The 16,333-nt window shown below is 36.1% G+C and overlaps 1 protein-coding gene across 4 annotated transcripts in view; it reads left to right on the top strand.

Annotated features, from left to right (window-relative positions):
* Positions 1 to 16,333, top strand: part of PLD5 (phospholipase D family member 5) — a 172,206-nt gene that overhangs the window by 29,867 nt on the left and 126,006 nt on the right. Inside the window, exon 1 of one of the 4 annotated variants that reach the window (XM_030268568.4) lies at positions 1,426 to 3,675. The exons of 2 other annotated variants lie outside the window; for them this stretch is intronic. In XM_030268568.4, the coding sequence (XP_030124428.4) occupies positions 3,673 to 3,675 (3 nt within the window). In that variant the 5' untranslated portion in view covers positions 1,426 to 3,672. Of the gene's footprint in view, positions 1 to 1,425; positions 3,676 to 7,808; positions 7,967 to 16,333 lie in introns of those variants that run through there. One more of the 4 variants, XM_072927277.1, reaches the window with a different exon arrangement.

Raw genomic sequence — 16,333 nt, forward strand, 5'->3', positions numbered from 1 at the left:
TGCCCCAAGGGAGCCAAAATTGCATGTCCCTGAGGCTTTGTGGCATCTCAAGCAAATCCAAAACGACTCAACAATTCTGCATTTAAATTTATTAGGATTTTTCATTTAATGAAAAATTGATTTTTTTAAACTTTTCTCTCTGGACAACAATCAAATGCCAAAATAAAAGAAATTGTATCAGAGCAAAAATTCAGTTCTTTGATCAGTTGCTTTATGTTTGGTACCAGTTAGTACAATCATTCAGTTGTTGCAGTTTGAGGGCTCTAGTCTGAATGGTTACATGTTGCAAAGAACACTTGTGAAATAACTTGTATTGCCATATCTAACCTATTTTCATACAAAATAGATTACTTTTAATCCAACTTAAGTTTTTTCAGCTTCGTTGTGCATTCCTTGATTATTTAAAGCATTCAAGGGCATATTTATGTTGTTTAAATAAGTATTTAAATTATGTAGCCTGATAACTACATTTCTACAGGGACCTAAAGAATGTTATCAGATGCCTTTGAGAGCTTTATTTATATTTTTGAAATAGCTTCTGAAGCATGGAGCTCATGTTGGCAGTTAATATGCTGGGAGGGGTAAAGTCTGGCAATAGGGTTGTAACCAGTCAGCAAGGATTAAATTACAGGTTTTAACTCAAATTTGGGAAGAAATTGGTTTCCTCATGAAAAGGAGAAATTCTGACTCTGTCTGAAAAATTTAGGCTCCCATTGCTTTTGGATCCTTCAAGAATTGAAGGGAGAAAAAAAAATCATCTTTAAGGTTTATAGATGTAGAAGTTGAAGTTCACATTTAAACTTTTGCAGTTATATGAGTACATAACTCCCTTGGTGGTCACTTCTTTTTCCATATTAGAAGGAGTTCAAAGTAAATGGAAAAGGTGGCTTTGTTTTGAAGCAGGTGTGCTAATGCCAAAGTAAGTTAGACAACTTGAATTTTTTTTTTCTGCCTGTGTTGGTGCATGATAGCATTTTTTCTGTATAGAAATGTCTTTTAGTTGAATTTAGGAGGTGATATTTCTGCTTGAATTTGGGAGGTGCATGTTTTAATTGTGAGAAGACTGTGACAGATTTTGTTCTGAAATTTGTATGCATTAAATAGTTGAATTACTTTTCAGTAAAAAATGGAAGTATTCTGGCTTCATTGACTGAAAGGCAGAGTTGAAAATTGTTGCATGTATGCATAGGGCCATACTACCTTGTCCCATACACATTTTGTGTAGAAACATGCAGGAGCACAAATTGGCTGCGTGTCTCCATATTTGGCATCTGATCACTATCCCAGCATATATCTTTGTGAGCATAAGGGTTTCAAGGATTACAGGAAAAATTTGTGTAGACTAGTAAGATGACTGAAAACTTTCTGATGGAGAAGATTTTACTTCTAAAAAGAGCAAGACCTGTAGCCAGATTGATTGCAATTGAATTGTTTCGCAGAATTCTCTGTTGGGTCTCAGTGATATTAAATGTAGAACCTCTCTGATGGAAATCCCATTAGCAGTGTGACTCGTACAACTGTGAGTTGTTTATGGACACTGCCCGAGTGCTGGTGTGGTGCTGGGCACCAATCTGTGCATTCTCCTCATTCAGATACCTTGCTCAAGACAAGGTATCTGTAGACAGCTTTCTGGTCAAACAATGAAACTAGGGCTGTCTACTGATTTTCTTTGTTCTGTAAGCTATCTTTTATACTGCTGTTCATTTTTCTTCCTGTCTTGGTTTCATAAAATGTGGTTTGCTTATTTCTTTACCCTTCTATCTTCTTAATCAGCCTTTCAGGACTGCATTCCACTCCATCTTGCTATTTGTCTTAGGGATTGAACTGTGGTCCTTTTATTTACATCAGACATGCTCATCTGTAAACACATGTCAAATTCATCTTTGCCATGATGCCTTGCAATTGAATTTTTTAGCTCTGGCTGAAGAAGAAGGGTCTGGAATTAAGAGAACTTCTTGTGGCTGTTCAGCTAGATTTCAACAGTTCAATGGCTAAAACAGGCCTCCTACAGACTTCCCTCCTGCTGCTTCCTTGTCACTCTAGAAAACAACCTGATATTGCCATGGTGTTCAAAACCCATGTAATTTATTACTTAATTTTTCTCTAAGTTCAGAAACTACATTGTCAATATTATTGATGATTAAATCTTATTTTTAATGTAATTTCTTAAAGTTCATTGCTGTTTCAACAAACATTCAAATGTTCCATCCAGCCCTTCTTCACCTATTAAACAAGCTTGCCAATTAGTCCAGCATCCTTTTCCTTGCATTCTTCAGGTCAGTCCTGCACTTTCATACCCATTCAGATTCAGTGAAAATCATTATTGTTTCCTTTTGCAAACAGAATTGAAAAAACCCACAGACATATCTTCTGAATTTATTTTCCCTCCTTGCACAGAACATGGTCTTCACTTTTCTAGACTTTTATAAACTCTCAGTTGTTGCAGAAGCATCACTCCATACTCTTTCATTTTCATTAAAATTTCAGTCTCAGTCTTACACTGTCTTAGTACATTAATATGCCATCTTCTTGAGAACATCTCCAAGGTAGTCTCCATAGCCTTTTGATAATCCTTTCTTTAAAACCCGTTTATTGGGAGGCCCAAAAAGCATGGAAATTATTCTAAGTACCTGTTAAACTAGACAGTAATCTGATTTGGTTCCTTTTGCCTCCCTCTTTGTCACCTCTTACTGTGAGGTGTTATTTCATAACACCATGGAGTCAGGACTGCCTGTTTAGTTAGCTTTTGGGTTTGTGAGTTTTTGTGGGGTATTTTTGCTTTTTTGCTTTGGTTTTGTTTTTTGGACTTTTTTTGTTGTTGTTTTATTTTATCATACAAAACAGAGGCATCCTGAGCTACCATTGAGAACATTAAGATGGTTATAATGCTAACTGAGTAATTAAACATAGTTATAGCATTGCAGGGAAATATGCTGGGAAATTTGCTGTGTGAAATTTGTTCTTGAGAGGAGTGGCAGTAGAAGTGCCAGTTGATCATTTCATCCCTTTGGAACTTACCACTTTGTCTTCCCTAGGGAAAAAAGTGTTTAAAAAAAAGAAAAGAAAAGCCAATAACGACCAACCACATTGCAAATAAAAGATGCTCTTAGCTAATCTGAAGGGGCATTTGGCTGCCTCACAAAAACACTGTGCATTTTGGCAGCTGGGAGCTTTGGCTTAGGAAGATCCATGTTTGGAATAACAGGGTGTGTTGCAAGTCAAAATTCAGGTATCTTGGCTGAGATGTATGCTTAATCTGGCATGATGCCCTTCTGCACTGTGCCTAGCTATAGCAAATGCCAAAGTCCCTTGTGAACAATATATGAATCTCATTTTAGGGAAAAAAAAAGAAGGAGGGAAAAGGGAGCCAGGATTTATTTTAACATTTAGTGGATATAAAAAAACAAGTATCAAGAAGCAAAACATTTCCATGAAGCATTCACTGTGGAAATTCTGCAACTTCTCGTTGCAAACCTCTTTATCACTTGGATTGGCTGATTTCCAGAGCATCAAGGCTAGGAATTGAGGGACTGAAATATAATCAGTGGTGATACATTTTAACCACATAAAACATTCTCTGCTTCCAAAGCCTCCAGTGTCTCTAGTAAGCAGTGCAACAGCAACAGCTCCTTGCTGCTGAACATCGAGAGACGTGAAAAATACTGGATCAGGATGGTAAGAAGCTCTTTACTTTTTCACCAGATCAAGGTTATTACTCTGTAAAAAAATGTTTAAAAGATGATGAAATTAGTATTTAAAACAAAAAAAACAGTATGTAAGATGCAAAGGTATTATGCTTTTCTTCTACAAGAGAACAGCAATGCAAGTTGGTGACAAATATATCTGGCACTGAACATGTTGTGCAGCTTATATAAAATCTTTAAAACTGGGAAAGATTGCTGATGAGTATTTGATGTAAATTGTAAGTCTGTTAACTTGGTTTATTTCAGGAGGACAGCTGTATGGGCTTTTAAAATGATTTTGGATTAATAATCTCTGACACAGACTTTATGCATGAAAATATAAATAAACCTATGCCAATCACTCATGCAGGCTGTATGTTTATATGGTTTCTTTTGTAGGGGTTTTGGGGTTTTGTTTTATAGAAAGAAGCAGATCTGCTCAATATATGCCTTTGACTTTTAGGGAGCTATGAAGTTTTTATTTTTCTGTGTTTTCAATCCATGAAAACCTGTTAATTACATTGTTTCTCTGGTGCATTTATTTGGTGGGAAAAATAAGCAGGGAAAAGTTTTTAGAATATTGATTTTATTATTTCTACCAATTTAAGTATTCTGATCTAAGCATTAAAACAATAGAATTAGAATATAAACCACATAAATGTGGAAATCTAAATATAGTGTAAATTGATACCAATGCTATCAATGGTTTAAAAATGCCTGAGTATAGAATAAAAATATGCATATTAGCATTTTTCTACGTATTAAAGAATTTGAGGGAGGAAACGTATCTTGGGAGTGTTTACTTCCAAGACTCATTGTCAAGACTGTTTTGTTGGGGTTTTTTTGGGGGTTGGGAGTGGGTGTTGATTGAAATAAACATCAAACCCAATCTCCTGTATGGAAACTCAGTTGTTCATTTTAAGGGCATACTAAGTCCAGGAATTTATTGATTAGAACATTACAGTATGTCAGAGTGAAAGGAAAACAAATTACTAAATAAGTCTGAAGAGCACTGAATGCATTAACTTGACAGTCCAGCTTGATCTGTAGGGAATTATTCTCTTTGTGATTCAAATGGAGATTTTTAACAGAATAACTATGAGAGTTTGAAAAGTGTATAGCAAATGTGAAACAACATTTGATTTATATTTTCTATCTTTGTTGTACATTTTGTTCTTCCTCAGCAGTACAAAAATTAAAAACCCCTGAAACTATCACTAAATTCTTTCCGAACTTTTCCTTTTCTAAGTGGATTCACTGAAATAAAAGTAATTAAGTCAATCATGTTATCATAGCCTATATGTTTCCTGTTAGACACTGCACTTTGATGTGTTAAAAATATATGGCTTCCTTTGTCAGTATGCAGAATAGATTGCAGAATCAATAATTGAATGGCAACCAGGCTGTAAGGTTCTTGGAACGAAGTTTAGTATGAATCTACGTGTGGTGGTTGTTGTTATCATTATTAATATTGTTATTGCTTTTTTTTTGACAAAAATCCACTATGTTGGGTAACCATTAAACAGTGCTGTTGTACTGAAGAGACTTGAATATATTTTTATTTCTTGTCAGAGAATACTGTGCTCATAGTTACTTTTATCCTGCATCTAAATTTTCTTACAGGAAGATGATGCAGGTAGGAAATCAGGCCGCATTTGCCTATTGTGATCACAGAACATAATTAATAACAAATTATGTTACATATATTTCCACTTTTGTGATTCTCTAGTTCCTACATAAGCCAAATGCAGATTATGCTTCTGTGACAGCAAGTTAATAGAAACATTTCCTTCTAGAAAAATAACATTCACGTTCTGCCACATACTTGCTGTTGATAAAGTTTTAGCCAAAGTAAACTTACATTGTGTCTTGCTTGACATGGATTAGTTCAGTAACTAAAGCAGTGAGTTCACAAGGGATCTACTTCTTTCCATTTGGATGGCTTGAAAAAGGATCTTGCATAAGTTACTGAAGGGAAGAAAAAAAGAAAAACAGAAAAGAAACACGCACCACATGCATCCCCCAAAGGTGTACCCTAAATAGTAGTCAGCAGTGTAATAAGTTACATTACTAGTCCAGAGGGAGCAGCCTCTCACTTAAAATTTTTATATTATGTGATGTCTTGTGGAATGTAAATAGTAAATGGTCTTAAGGAAGCCCAAACTGCAAGCTGTCAAATGCATTAGATACCAGGTTTAATTATTCAAAGTGTTTTTTCTAGTAAGTCTAAAGAACAGAAGTAAAATTATAAATAATGTACTGGCTTTACCAGAAAAACTAAGAAGTTGTAGACATGACTAGTGCTAGATTCTAATAAAGTATAATTAGTGCAAGGGATATATTTGGTATGGCAAAGTTATTTACAGTGTCTTCCTGTCTTTCCTGGTGCTGAATTTATACAACAATTGGATGTATTATTCATCCAGATGAATTTAGGCTAAACATTTTTTTTTATTTCAGTAACTAAATTGAAGTCTGATAATCTGCCTGAAAATGTAATCCTTATTTAAAGAGGTATATTATAAATATTTAAGCTGTGGATTTTATATGTAATATAAAATATGTTTATGGAAAGGAAATACTGCTTTGCATCTGCTATGAAGTTGATTCAAGACTTAATAATACTGTAAGGTTCTGTTCTTTTAGTACATTTTGCTTTGTTATTCTGTTAGTTTTCTGGTAAAAAATAAGTTTGTTCATTCATGCTGACAGTAGTCAGAAGGAATCTGCTGCAGTATAGTTTTATGCATGTGTTTGGTATTAACTTAAATGTCCCAAGTAACTTTTGACACAGTTTGGCTTAGGTTAAAAAAACTGCATGTCAGGTTGTTTCTCATGCCAGTAAGTCTGGCACTCTGCTAGAGTGAAATACACTCTTGCATGCTCCATAAATATTGTTTGTGAAGGATGAAAATAAACCACGTTGAACTTCCATTGAAATGTAGTTTTGAAATATCTCCATGTATATATATATATTCACATTTACTTGTAATTAAATAAATTTGTATTTTAAAATCTTAGCATCCATGTTTATGGATCCTGAATACTTTCAGTGAAAAAAATGTATCAGCAGACAAGGTTTATCCAAGAAGAGTAGTTTTTTTACATTATGGAGAATTATATTTTTAAGCCATTTTCCTTCTGATTCTACAATCAATCTAATATGCAGATCAGGTTTTTCTCTCTGAAATCCATCTTTTAAACTGTGCCATTACGCTGGTAGTATAACATAAAATGAGTTGCTCTCAGGAAGTTATAAATTATTTGCTCTTTTTTACATAATGTATTGGCATGCCTGCTGCATCTGTGTTCAAGACAGGCTTTTCTTCCTTCAGTCATGGGACATATGAAGAAGCTATTAAAATAGGATGCTTTTAGCATTAGTCTGTCCTTTTGGCTTTGATCCTGTCATGCCATCAGAAATCAAGTTGATGAAAATGAAGGCAGTGAAAAAGGTCAGTCTGGTCTCTAGGTGAAATAATTGATGGGAGCAGCTTCCAGAGGAATACAGCTTTAGTGAGAAGGTGGCTGGATAATACATCTTTTTCTACATCTGCTTAATGTTTGCATCATGGTGTTTGCAGTGTTTTGAAATATCAGAACAAAGTTGTGTTTCCCATATATCTTAGGACCTCACAGCAATGTGATATTTTGCCTCATGTAATTGTTCTTGTACTTCATGACTATACTGAGAATACTGAAAACAATTAATGTTGAGACTTTCCATGGACATTTTATGTAAAAGGAGTCTAGAGAAGATAAAAAGGTACTGACAACTTTATACCCACCTGACACTGTACAAATGCAAGAAGAGCGAGTTACGGAGTTGTGCCCTGAAGGATGCGTTTCCAGCACTTGTGTAAGGAATGTGCTCTAAGCAGAGCTGAGAATTGGTAATATATAGTGATGGGTAATATGTAGTGGTGGGAGACATGGTGCAGTTTGGGTAGATTTCCTGGTTTGCTTCCCTACACAGAGTGCTGATGAGAAGCTGCCATTCCTAAAGGAATTATCTAGACCTTGCATTAGAGTTTTTAGTCTGCTGTAAATCTGTTGTTATGAATATTTCATTTAAATGTTTTTCAGTGTTGTGTTGTGCCCTGGGGATACACAGCCCATTGTCAGCCCTATTATATCTTTTGATAATGAAGTTTCAGCTTGGAGGTGAGAGCTGTCTACTCCCCTGGCCCTGTGTTGGGGCACCACTTCACTCTTCTCACCAATATACACCTTGTGTATCTGACTGGAAGTTTTGGATTCATAAAGAGTTTTGGAATTCACAGGTTGGTAATCTCTGGTGTTGATCCTTACTCAAAGATGGTAGATAAATCTGGTGGTGAAACTCTCAACACTTCTGGCTCCATTACCATAATAAGGTCCTTTTTTTAATAGCCATGGCTTTAACTTTATAGTGCTAACCTTTTGAATAGCTCAGAGAATTTGAGATCTTGTGTTGCAGTCTTTTTGCCCCTTATGTGGCTTTCATGACAGGATTTTTATGTGATAATTTTCCCTGTCACAGGAGAGGAGGTGGTGCATGGGTGTCAGAGTACCGGACTAGCTTCTTTAGGGGCTGCTGAGATGTTCTTCTGTGACTGGACATACACATGTCCAGTAACAGGGAGAACTCTGTCTTAGCCATATAATGGGGATTTATTTGGTCAGGTGATGACTAAAACTACACAGTCATTTGGAAGAAATGGCAAGAAAGAGGATGTTACAAGACTACACCTCTGATTTAGCTTCTTTTTGTGTAAATACCTACTTTTAGCAGTTTTTGTTGTTTTTCCTTTTCAGAAAGGTCTAATGTGGTAAAGATTTTACCAGCAGTAATTCTAGAGATTAAGTTTTGAAAAAATATATACTTGATTTGGGACAAACACGCTGTCTGGGCCATTTGGTTTTGGGTAACTAGGAGCTACTGCAGACCTCTAAATTATTTGCATAAAAATAATCTTCCACCAACTAAAGCTGGCCTGTAAAATTTATGTCCGAAAAAGAAATGTTCCTCATGTATTTTTTTCTTTTCATTGAAGAAATAGAAGGGACTAATTTTAGAGAGTGCTTGATAGATTCTCTTCTGACTAAACTTGTTGTATGTACTAATGTTAATTTTCTCATTTATCTCTTTGAAGTATTGTTGAAAGTATTAGGCATGTTAAAAAAACTTTTTTATTTTGTCCTGTTCCTCATTCCACTATTACAGAGGATCAATCACGAAATCAGCACTTGCATCTAATAATTCCTCTGCTATGGCACAAGTAGAAGAGAAATGGTTTCCTTGTGCATGCAAAGCATGAAAAAGTGAGTTCTGTGTGAAGGATGAATACAGCACACTAGGGATGTTTTAGGCAGAATATATTGAGGTCTCTACTAGTATTTGTTTGCTGCAGAGATTGTCATGAAATGATGCTTGTAGCTAGCTGTTACCTGTTTGTGCACTGAGGCTGCTCATGGACTGCATTTCCTCTGCCCATCAGTGCTGGTGTGATCCTGTAATCAGCACGTGGAGTTCCCTTGTCTCCAGCTGTGCCTTGTGTATGCCTTTTGTTTGCAAGGTCATTCATGTATTCATCATCCAAAGCCAACTGCTTAGTTTGGTCTTCAAGGAAGTTGAAGAAGAGCTTAAAAGACTGAGTCCCAAAAGTTTTCTGTCGTTGTGATCCTGGTGGATTTGACGGATTTAAGATTGACAGGTAATTGCCATGTTGCTAGGTTCCAAGAAAGGAGGAAGTCATAATTTTGGGTTTAAGTATGTTAAAACAAACAAAAAATTACTAGGAAACTGTTATTGTGGATATAGTTTTGTATAGTACGGATTGAGAACACATGCTCTGGGGTGGCAGCAGTTTATTCCTTTGGTGCCTGCAATAACAGCATTTGCTGTGTGCTGTAGAACAAATGCATTGCTTGTTCTTTCCTTTTGAAGAAAATAAAAACCAAACACCTTCACAAGTTTAATATTTGTAACTTTCACCAAATGTGTATTTAGGTATTATACCTTGGATAGGGAGTAATTCCACAGCCTAGTAAGACACATTCCTTTACAGTTACTTGCTTGAAAAACATAAACAGATTTAGAAGTGTACCAGCATAAACATGAATCTTTCTACTACATCAGTTTCAGAACTCCTTGAAGTCATGGAAAATGCAAGCTAACTGAATAAAACATTTTTGATGTAGTGTATCATAACATAGAACATGCAATTTGCAAGCTGTTACAGAAAAAAGTTTACTATACAATATTTTAAACTTTCATATGACTTTGTGAGACATTAATTTCTGTAGCAGATTTTGGGTTGTCAGCATATCACAAGTCCCCCAAATGCTACACCTCTTTTATAAAATTACTAATGGAGTTGGCTTCATTCTTGATTAGACTCTCTTTTTAATAAAAAGAAATGTAAAAATATTTGTGGGAGAATCTAAAAGGTGAAAAAAAGGCTAAAATACTTTAAATTCATATTCATGTAGAGTGACCTTTATAGTTTTACTAGTTGTTTCAGTCTTACAGATTTTTTAGTCCAGGTTCATGGAAGTTGTGCATTTGCTATGGATCATTTTTATGCTCCAGTGAAATATTCTCTCTGATCTGTGTCAGTGGGGATAGGGAAGCACATAAAAGATATGCTTCCAGTCAGTGATGAGAGAGTAGGAGGATTTTTCATGAACAATATAATTAAATTCATGCATGTAAATTAAATTCATGCATGTAAAAGATACCTGCAAGATGCTGCTTGAGAAAGTACTTTATAGCAATAGATAATTATAGGGAAAAAATTACTTTCCTGGAATGATAGTACATAAACTAATTTATTAGTGGTATAAAGGTTTTCTAAGCAGTTTGTTTCCCAATTTTTTCTAAAAATTTTTGTCTTCAGAAAAAGAATTTTTGATCAAAATTTTTGTTGAACATATTACACTGGAATTTTAATACAGCCCTTAGATAGGCCACTGTTGTAAACATTTGTTTCATAGCTTAAAAGTTATTTGCTCTTCCAGAAGTATGAGAATCATAGAAATTCGCCAAAGTTTAGGTTTTCCTGTCTGTTTAATACAGTTTTAATTATGTGCATAGTTGCCACTGTTGTGGATGACACCCATGTTTGTTTAAAGGTATCCAGAAGAGGTGATGATATTAATTCACCTGCTGTTAAATACTCTCCTACTTAGAAAGTAACTCAGCAGTGACTCCGACATAAGAAATGAAAACAGAGTCAGTTGCTTAGGGCTAAATCTCGCAAGTGCTTACTGCTGGGTATGCTGTGTTGAGAGTTTTCTGGGATTAATCGCATCCTAAGCCGACACTCCTCCCCACTACTTCTTCATTTTCTGTGGGAAGAAAAAGGCTTCAGTGGATTTTGTTTTAGCTATCTCCAAACAAAGCTGTAGGCAGTGTGTGTGTGGTAACATTTGTTTGTAAGAATGGACAGCATAGATACACCTGGAAATTCTTGGTCAAAAATACATGTTGTGGGTTGTGCTCTTAGTGCTGCCCAAAGAATCCTTGAGGTGAGGAGCTGGAGTCTCCTGGGGATGCTCTGTGATACATTGACCTTCAGCTAGGAGCTGAATATCAGGGGCTAGGGCTTCCACTCTCTGCCTTGACCCTGCCTGGGCCCATGGCTGGGGCATCTTCACTAAGAGTTTGCTGTGGTTCTAGACCTGATTGAAGAAGTGCTGTGGAAAGTGTATGCTGAAAAGTAATTGGCACAGCAGTTAACCTTTGGGGAAGGTTCATTGAGTTACATTGAGTCAGCATTAATTTCAAGGAGGAATCCTGACCAAAACCATGAAGCTGATTTTTTTCAGGTATTAAGAAGTTTTTCAAAACCTAAACCTATATAACCATCTCACCTTAAAAAAGTCGATGCTGTTGGTTTTAACGGTCAAAGTGAGACCCACAGCTGAATATGGCAAACTTGCAGAATCTCTTCTGTTTTCAGTAGTGACATGTATATTTTCTCCTGAGTCTCTGATCTCACACTATGTTGTGTAAATGCAAATGTATTTTTTTTTAATCAAAAGCACAATTTCTGAATGGACAGTGTAGTCTAAGGAAACAGATATAGCAGAAGACCATGCTTAGCTTAAGATCTTTACTATCTTTAGGGCCTGCACTCACTAGGCTGCAGTGAGAAGCGTATTATTTTTTGTTATAAACACCCTTCTATGTTAAATCTAAAATAGTTGTTTCTTGGAGGAGTTTTGGAATAGAAACTGATGTACCTGATAGTTAATTAAAATTCAGTGTTGTTTGTTCTTGCTTAAATTAGTGAAAAAAAACCTCAAACCTTGCAGGAAACACCACAGAAAGTAACATTCTGAACATTTCAAATTATTTTAAAAATGAGAATTCCCATGGCTCAATTCTTTAAAGAGTTGGAACATAATTCAAATGCTTCTTTGCCACCTGTCACTTTTTTTCAAGTTTAGCGTGTGTATTTTCTCTCATAGAGAAATAAAGGGAATGAACAGCTTATTTCCCTTTTTACACAGGTTTTTCTGAATCCTAGTTACTGAACTACATGCACACATCACTTCTATTATAACACTGTAAACCACCTGCACAAATGCATACCTAGCAGGAGGCCAATTGTTTCATTACGTTACACCAGAATCTGGCTGCTATTGTACAAACCAGAGAAAACCATGTGTAACTGGTTTTGTTTGTAATGTCAAGTTACTGATTAGCCAGCTAATATTTTCTTTCCTATGCTCACAGCCTCCCACACACAGAAAGATGTGAAAAACTAGTATAAAAATAAGGTTTTAAGCTACGACAATGAGATCTCCAGATGTCTGATTCCTTGGTTTAGAAAACTGCACAAGAGCTTATCTATTTCTGAAATAAAAATTATTTAGATAGTCCAAACCGTCTTTCACAATCTCCCATCTGCCAGGGTGTGCATTTCATTTTCATGTAAATAAAATTTCTAAATAATTCTTCAAATCCTTGCTGCACAGTTCATTACAGAGATCTCATGCTTGCTAATACTTACTGCCAGAAGGCAAAAGGACTGATAAAGCATGTGGAGCACTCATAGGAGGCTTACAAGGCAGGAACTCCCTCATGGAGAGAGGAATATTTCAGTGGATTTATGTATAGCATTAACCACTTCACCTGTATTATTTCCCTGTTGTCCCTTTCAAGAAATGCAGATACCTCATGAGGGGGATGGTAAAGGAAATTTTCCAAGCTTCATTTTTGGATTTGTGCCACAAATTTCACCACTTAATCAGACAATTGGATTTTAAGCTGTCCTTTCATGTCATGTACTCCCTCACAGTGGACTGGATTGATACCTGTATTTAGGTGGGCAGACTCTAGCCTTAATGCTTAAATTGAGAGTCTTAGATTGTTCAGATTTTTGAAAGGTCACTTTAGCTTCAGTCTGACAGTTTACGGGTGCTGACATTTTGGCAAATCAAGCCCTTTTTGTACTTTATACTGAAGTCACAACTAGAGAAGAGGAAGAATCATACTGGCTTATATTTCCAAAACTGGACTTACTTACTTTGCTAGAGGTGCAGTTAATCAAAACAGCTGCAACTCAGAACACCTGGAAGTTGTACAACTCTTAAATGTCTAAATGTAGATTTTAAAAATCTAATTTTAAGCAGGAAGATTTGATCAGTTTGCCCCATTGTTACCCAGGAAACCACTTAATTACTATGCCTTTGCTTCAGCCCTCTGCATGTAGCTTTTAAAACATTTTGCTGTAATTTTTCTTTTCTTTTGTCTTAAGCTACTTTGTAGAAAGGGCTGGCTTGACAGCTCTGGCAAATGAAATAGTCTGCCTGCCCACGAAATATGTGCTCCCTAGACAGTGGCAGTCCAAACTTCCACATGCTGTTTTTTCAGTGTGCTACAACTTTTCTTGGGGGAGTGGAGACAGGAAGGAGGAAGTAGGGTCCTTTTACATTCAGGTCTTTGCCACCAAAACGTGCAAGTGTCGTCGGGAACAAATGGCCTGTATTTTTCTTCTAGCACAGAAAACAGGCAGCTAAAGAATGGATGAGCTCAAGCTTTAGAAGACCCATATGTAGTCTGTAAGCTATCATCATGATCACAAATTCAATCCTGCTGTGTTGTAGTTAGCGCTGATGACAGATGATCTCGTGACCTGAACAGAGTTTTCCTTGCTCAGTGCCAAGACAAAAGGATTTTTAAAGAGTTCTGAGTTCTGCTGAGCCTTCAACAGAAGTCCTGGAATGATATTTGCATGGAAGTGGGAAATAGAGGAATTTAAAATATTAAGACCTCTTCTTATGTTTCCCTTTAAGAATGCCGATCTTAGCACATACGGTTCATTCAGTTTGTCTTGATGATGACTTTTTTTGAGATACATCTATTAGATAAATTGTGATAGCTGCAAATCACCTAGTGTTCCTAGAAAAATCACCCAAGATAGTCGTCTTCTCAACACAGGACTGTGTATTTGATTCCCAAGTGGTTTACAGGCCTCCTGGTTCATTTAGCTAGTAGCGTGAAAATAATGGAAGATCACGGACAGCATCATATGGATATTCTTTAGTGCTCAATATGAATTCACAAATGTTTCAACAAAAATAGCAAGGCAATATGAATTTAACATATCCATGACATCTTTTAATTTCAGCAATCTTTGCTCTACTATGACTGATAATGGAAATACAGAAGGACCATTTATATAATCCAAAATAAAGCATCTGGCTTAAGTAGCTACAATATTTCAAAATCACTGTTGTTCTCTGTAGTTACACATGATGTTATCCACGAATTTGTCAAGACTACCTCTACTCAAAGCAGCTGAAATGATCCAGTCCAGGCTCATGTTGCTGCCATCCCCCAAGCCATGCAATGCCATCCTTTTCCTCCAGCCAATGCCATCACTTGTAATGAACCAGTTCCGGGAGCTGCTTGCTTGAAAACTAACCGTGAGGTCTGGACTTTTGGTGTGAAAGACTTTGACTGCTATAAGGGAGAGTTTTGCAGATTTTGATTTGGCAAGGAATCTCCGATTAGGCTTGTAAAGGCGAGAGTATTGCTAGGCAGAAATGAAAATGACGGTATGTTAAGACTGTGAAAGCACAAAAGAAAACACTGGAATTTACTCTCTGGTAATGAAAGTCACTTGGGGTACTTTTGTTCTCTGAATGCTGTTTTCACTTACAGAATCATTTCTCATAGCTTTTTGCGTCAGACTATGCAGTCTGAGAAGGAGATGGAAATTCTACTGGTTTTCCTTCTGCAGACTGTAAAACAAAGATACTTAAATTACTGGTGCTCTAAACTAATGAACCTTTTCATCATCTAAGTCCAAGATTCATTGCTGCTTTTAATGTTACTCTAAGAAATTCATGGTTCATTTATATAACTCTAACTGTGCTATCAGCGTTGGTCTCGTACATGCTGCTCTCTTTTAAATGAAGAGAAGTAGGGACAGTGCATAGGAGAAAATGGAACCAATCTCAATCATCTGGATTAGAATATATAATTCCTACCTGAAGAATCAGTATTTTAGAAAGCAAAGAGCACTGTGCTTTGCTATCTTGATGTCTATGTATTGTTCTTAAGTTTTAGAAACCATTAATCCAGAAAAAAACTAAAGAGTGAGTTTGCATTTGAAGGTATAAAAAATATGGTTCTGTTCTGGATATGTGAGAAGGAATTTATAAATTAGAATGGAGATCCTGCTTCATGACACTAAAATTTTTCATTTTTCAAACCTAATAAACCCTTTTGTGTGTGTGCCACTGATTTTTAAATTTACATTTGTTACTTTTTCCCTGTTTAAATTGCTTAATTTTTTACTGATTCTGCAATTCTAAAAATGTGGCCAGGTAAAGTAAACTCTAAATTATTGACAGAATTGATGTAGATTGTGTATTTTTACCGCTGAGTGGTTTGCCTACTGTAAATACCCCTCATACCTGAACAAGGAAGAAAGAGACTAGATTTAGAGCATAGGAATGCTGAAAAAATGTTGAATATCTTCTTTACTTTCTTGAGATTGGCTTAAGAAATAGCCAGAAATTGCCCAGCTGCCGTGGATGCCTGTGGCAAGCACATTTCTCTCCCTCTCAGGAGTTTTCATAGAGGTGCACAGAGAGAAATGAAAGAGAAAACCATTTATATTTCTGGTCCTTGTTTTTCCCATGTAGAATGTGTTTGGAGAATTGTTTACCTGGAGTGAGTGCTTGATTGGATTCTGGTGAGGATTGTTTGAGCCTGATGGCCAATCCAATCCACCTGGGGCTGGACTCTTGGGAGAGGGTCATGAGTTGTGTGAGAGTTAGAGAAAGTAGTATGTAGTTTTAGTATCCTCCTTTTATATAGTATATTAATGTATTTTAGCATAGTTATAATAAATAATTCAGCCTTCTGAACTGAGTTAGACATTGTCATTTCTTCCCACTGGGTTTGCCTGCATTTACAATAGATTGCCTGTATTTATTTCTCCTCTGTGTTGGTCAACCACCAGCAGACATATTTTACGGAGCCATATGATGGTGATGACAGTTTTCTTCCTTAGGCAGTTTATTAGTTGCTAATTCTGTTTAGTAGGAACTTGGATCAATTACAGCCTTGTCAAGTTTCCAGTGGGACTAGCAGTTCTTTTTCATTCACTTTAATGATATTGACATAGTGAATTTTGTGCCAGTTC

Source organism: Taeniopygia guttata, chromosome 3, assembly GCF_048771995.1.
Source record: "Taeniopygia guttata chromosome 3, bTaeGut7.mat, whole genome shotgun sequence".
NCBI lineage: Eukaryota > Metazoa > Chordata > Aves > Passeriformes > Estrildidae > Taeniopygia > Taeniopygia guttata.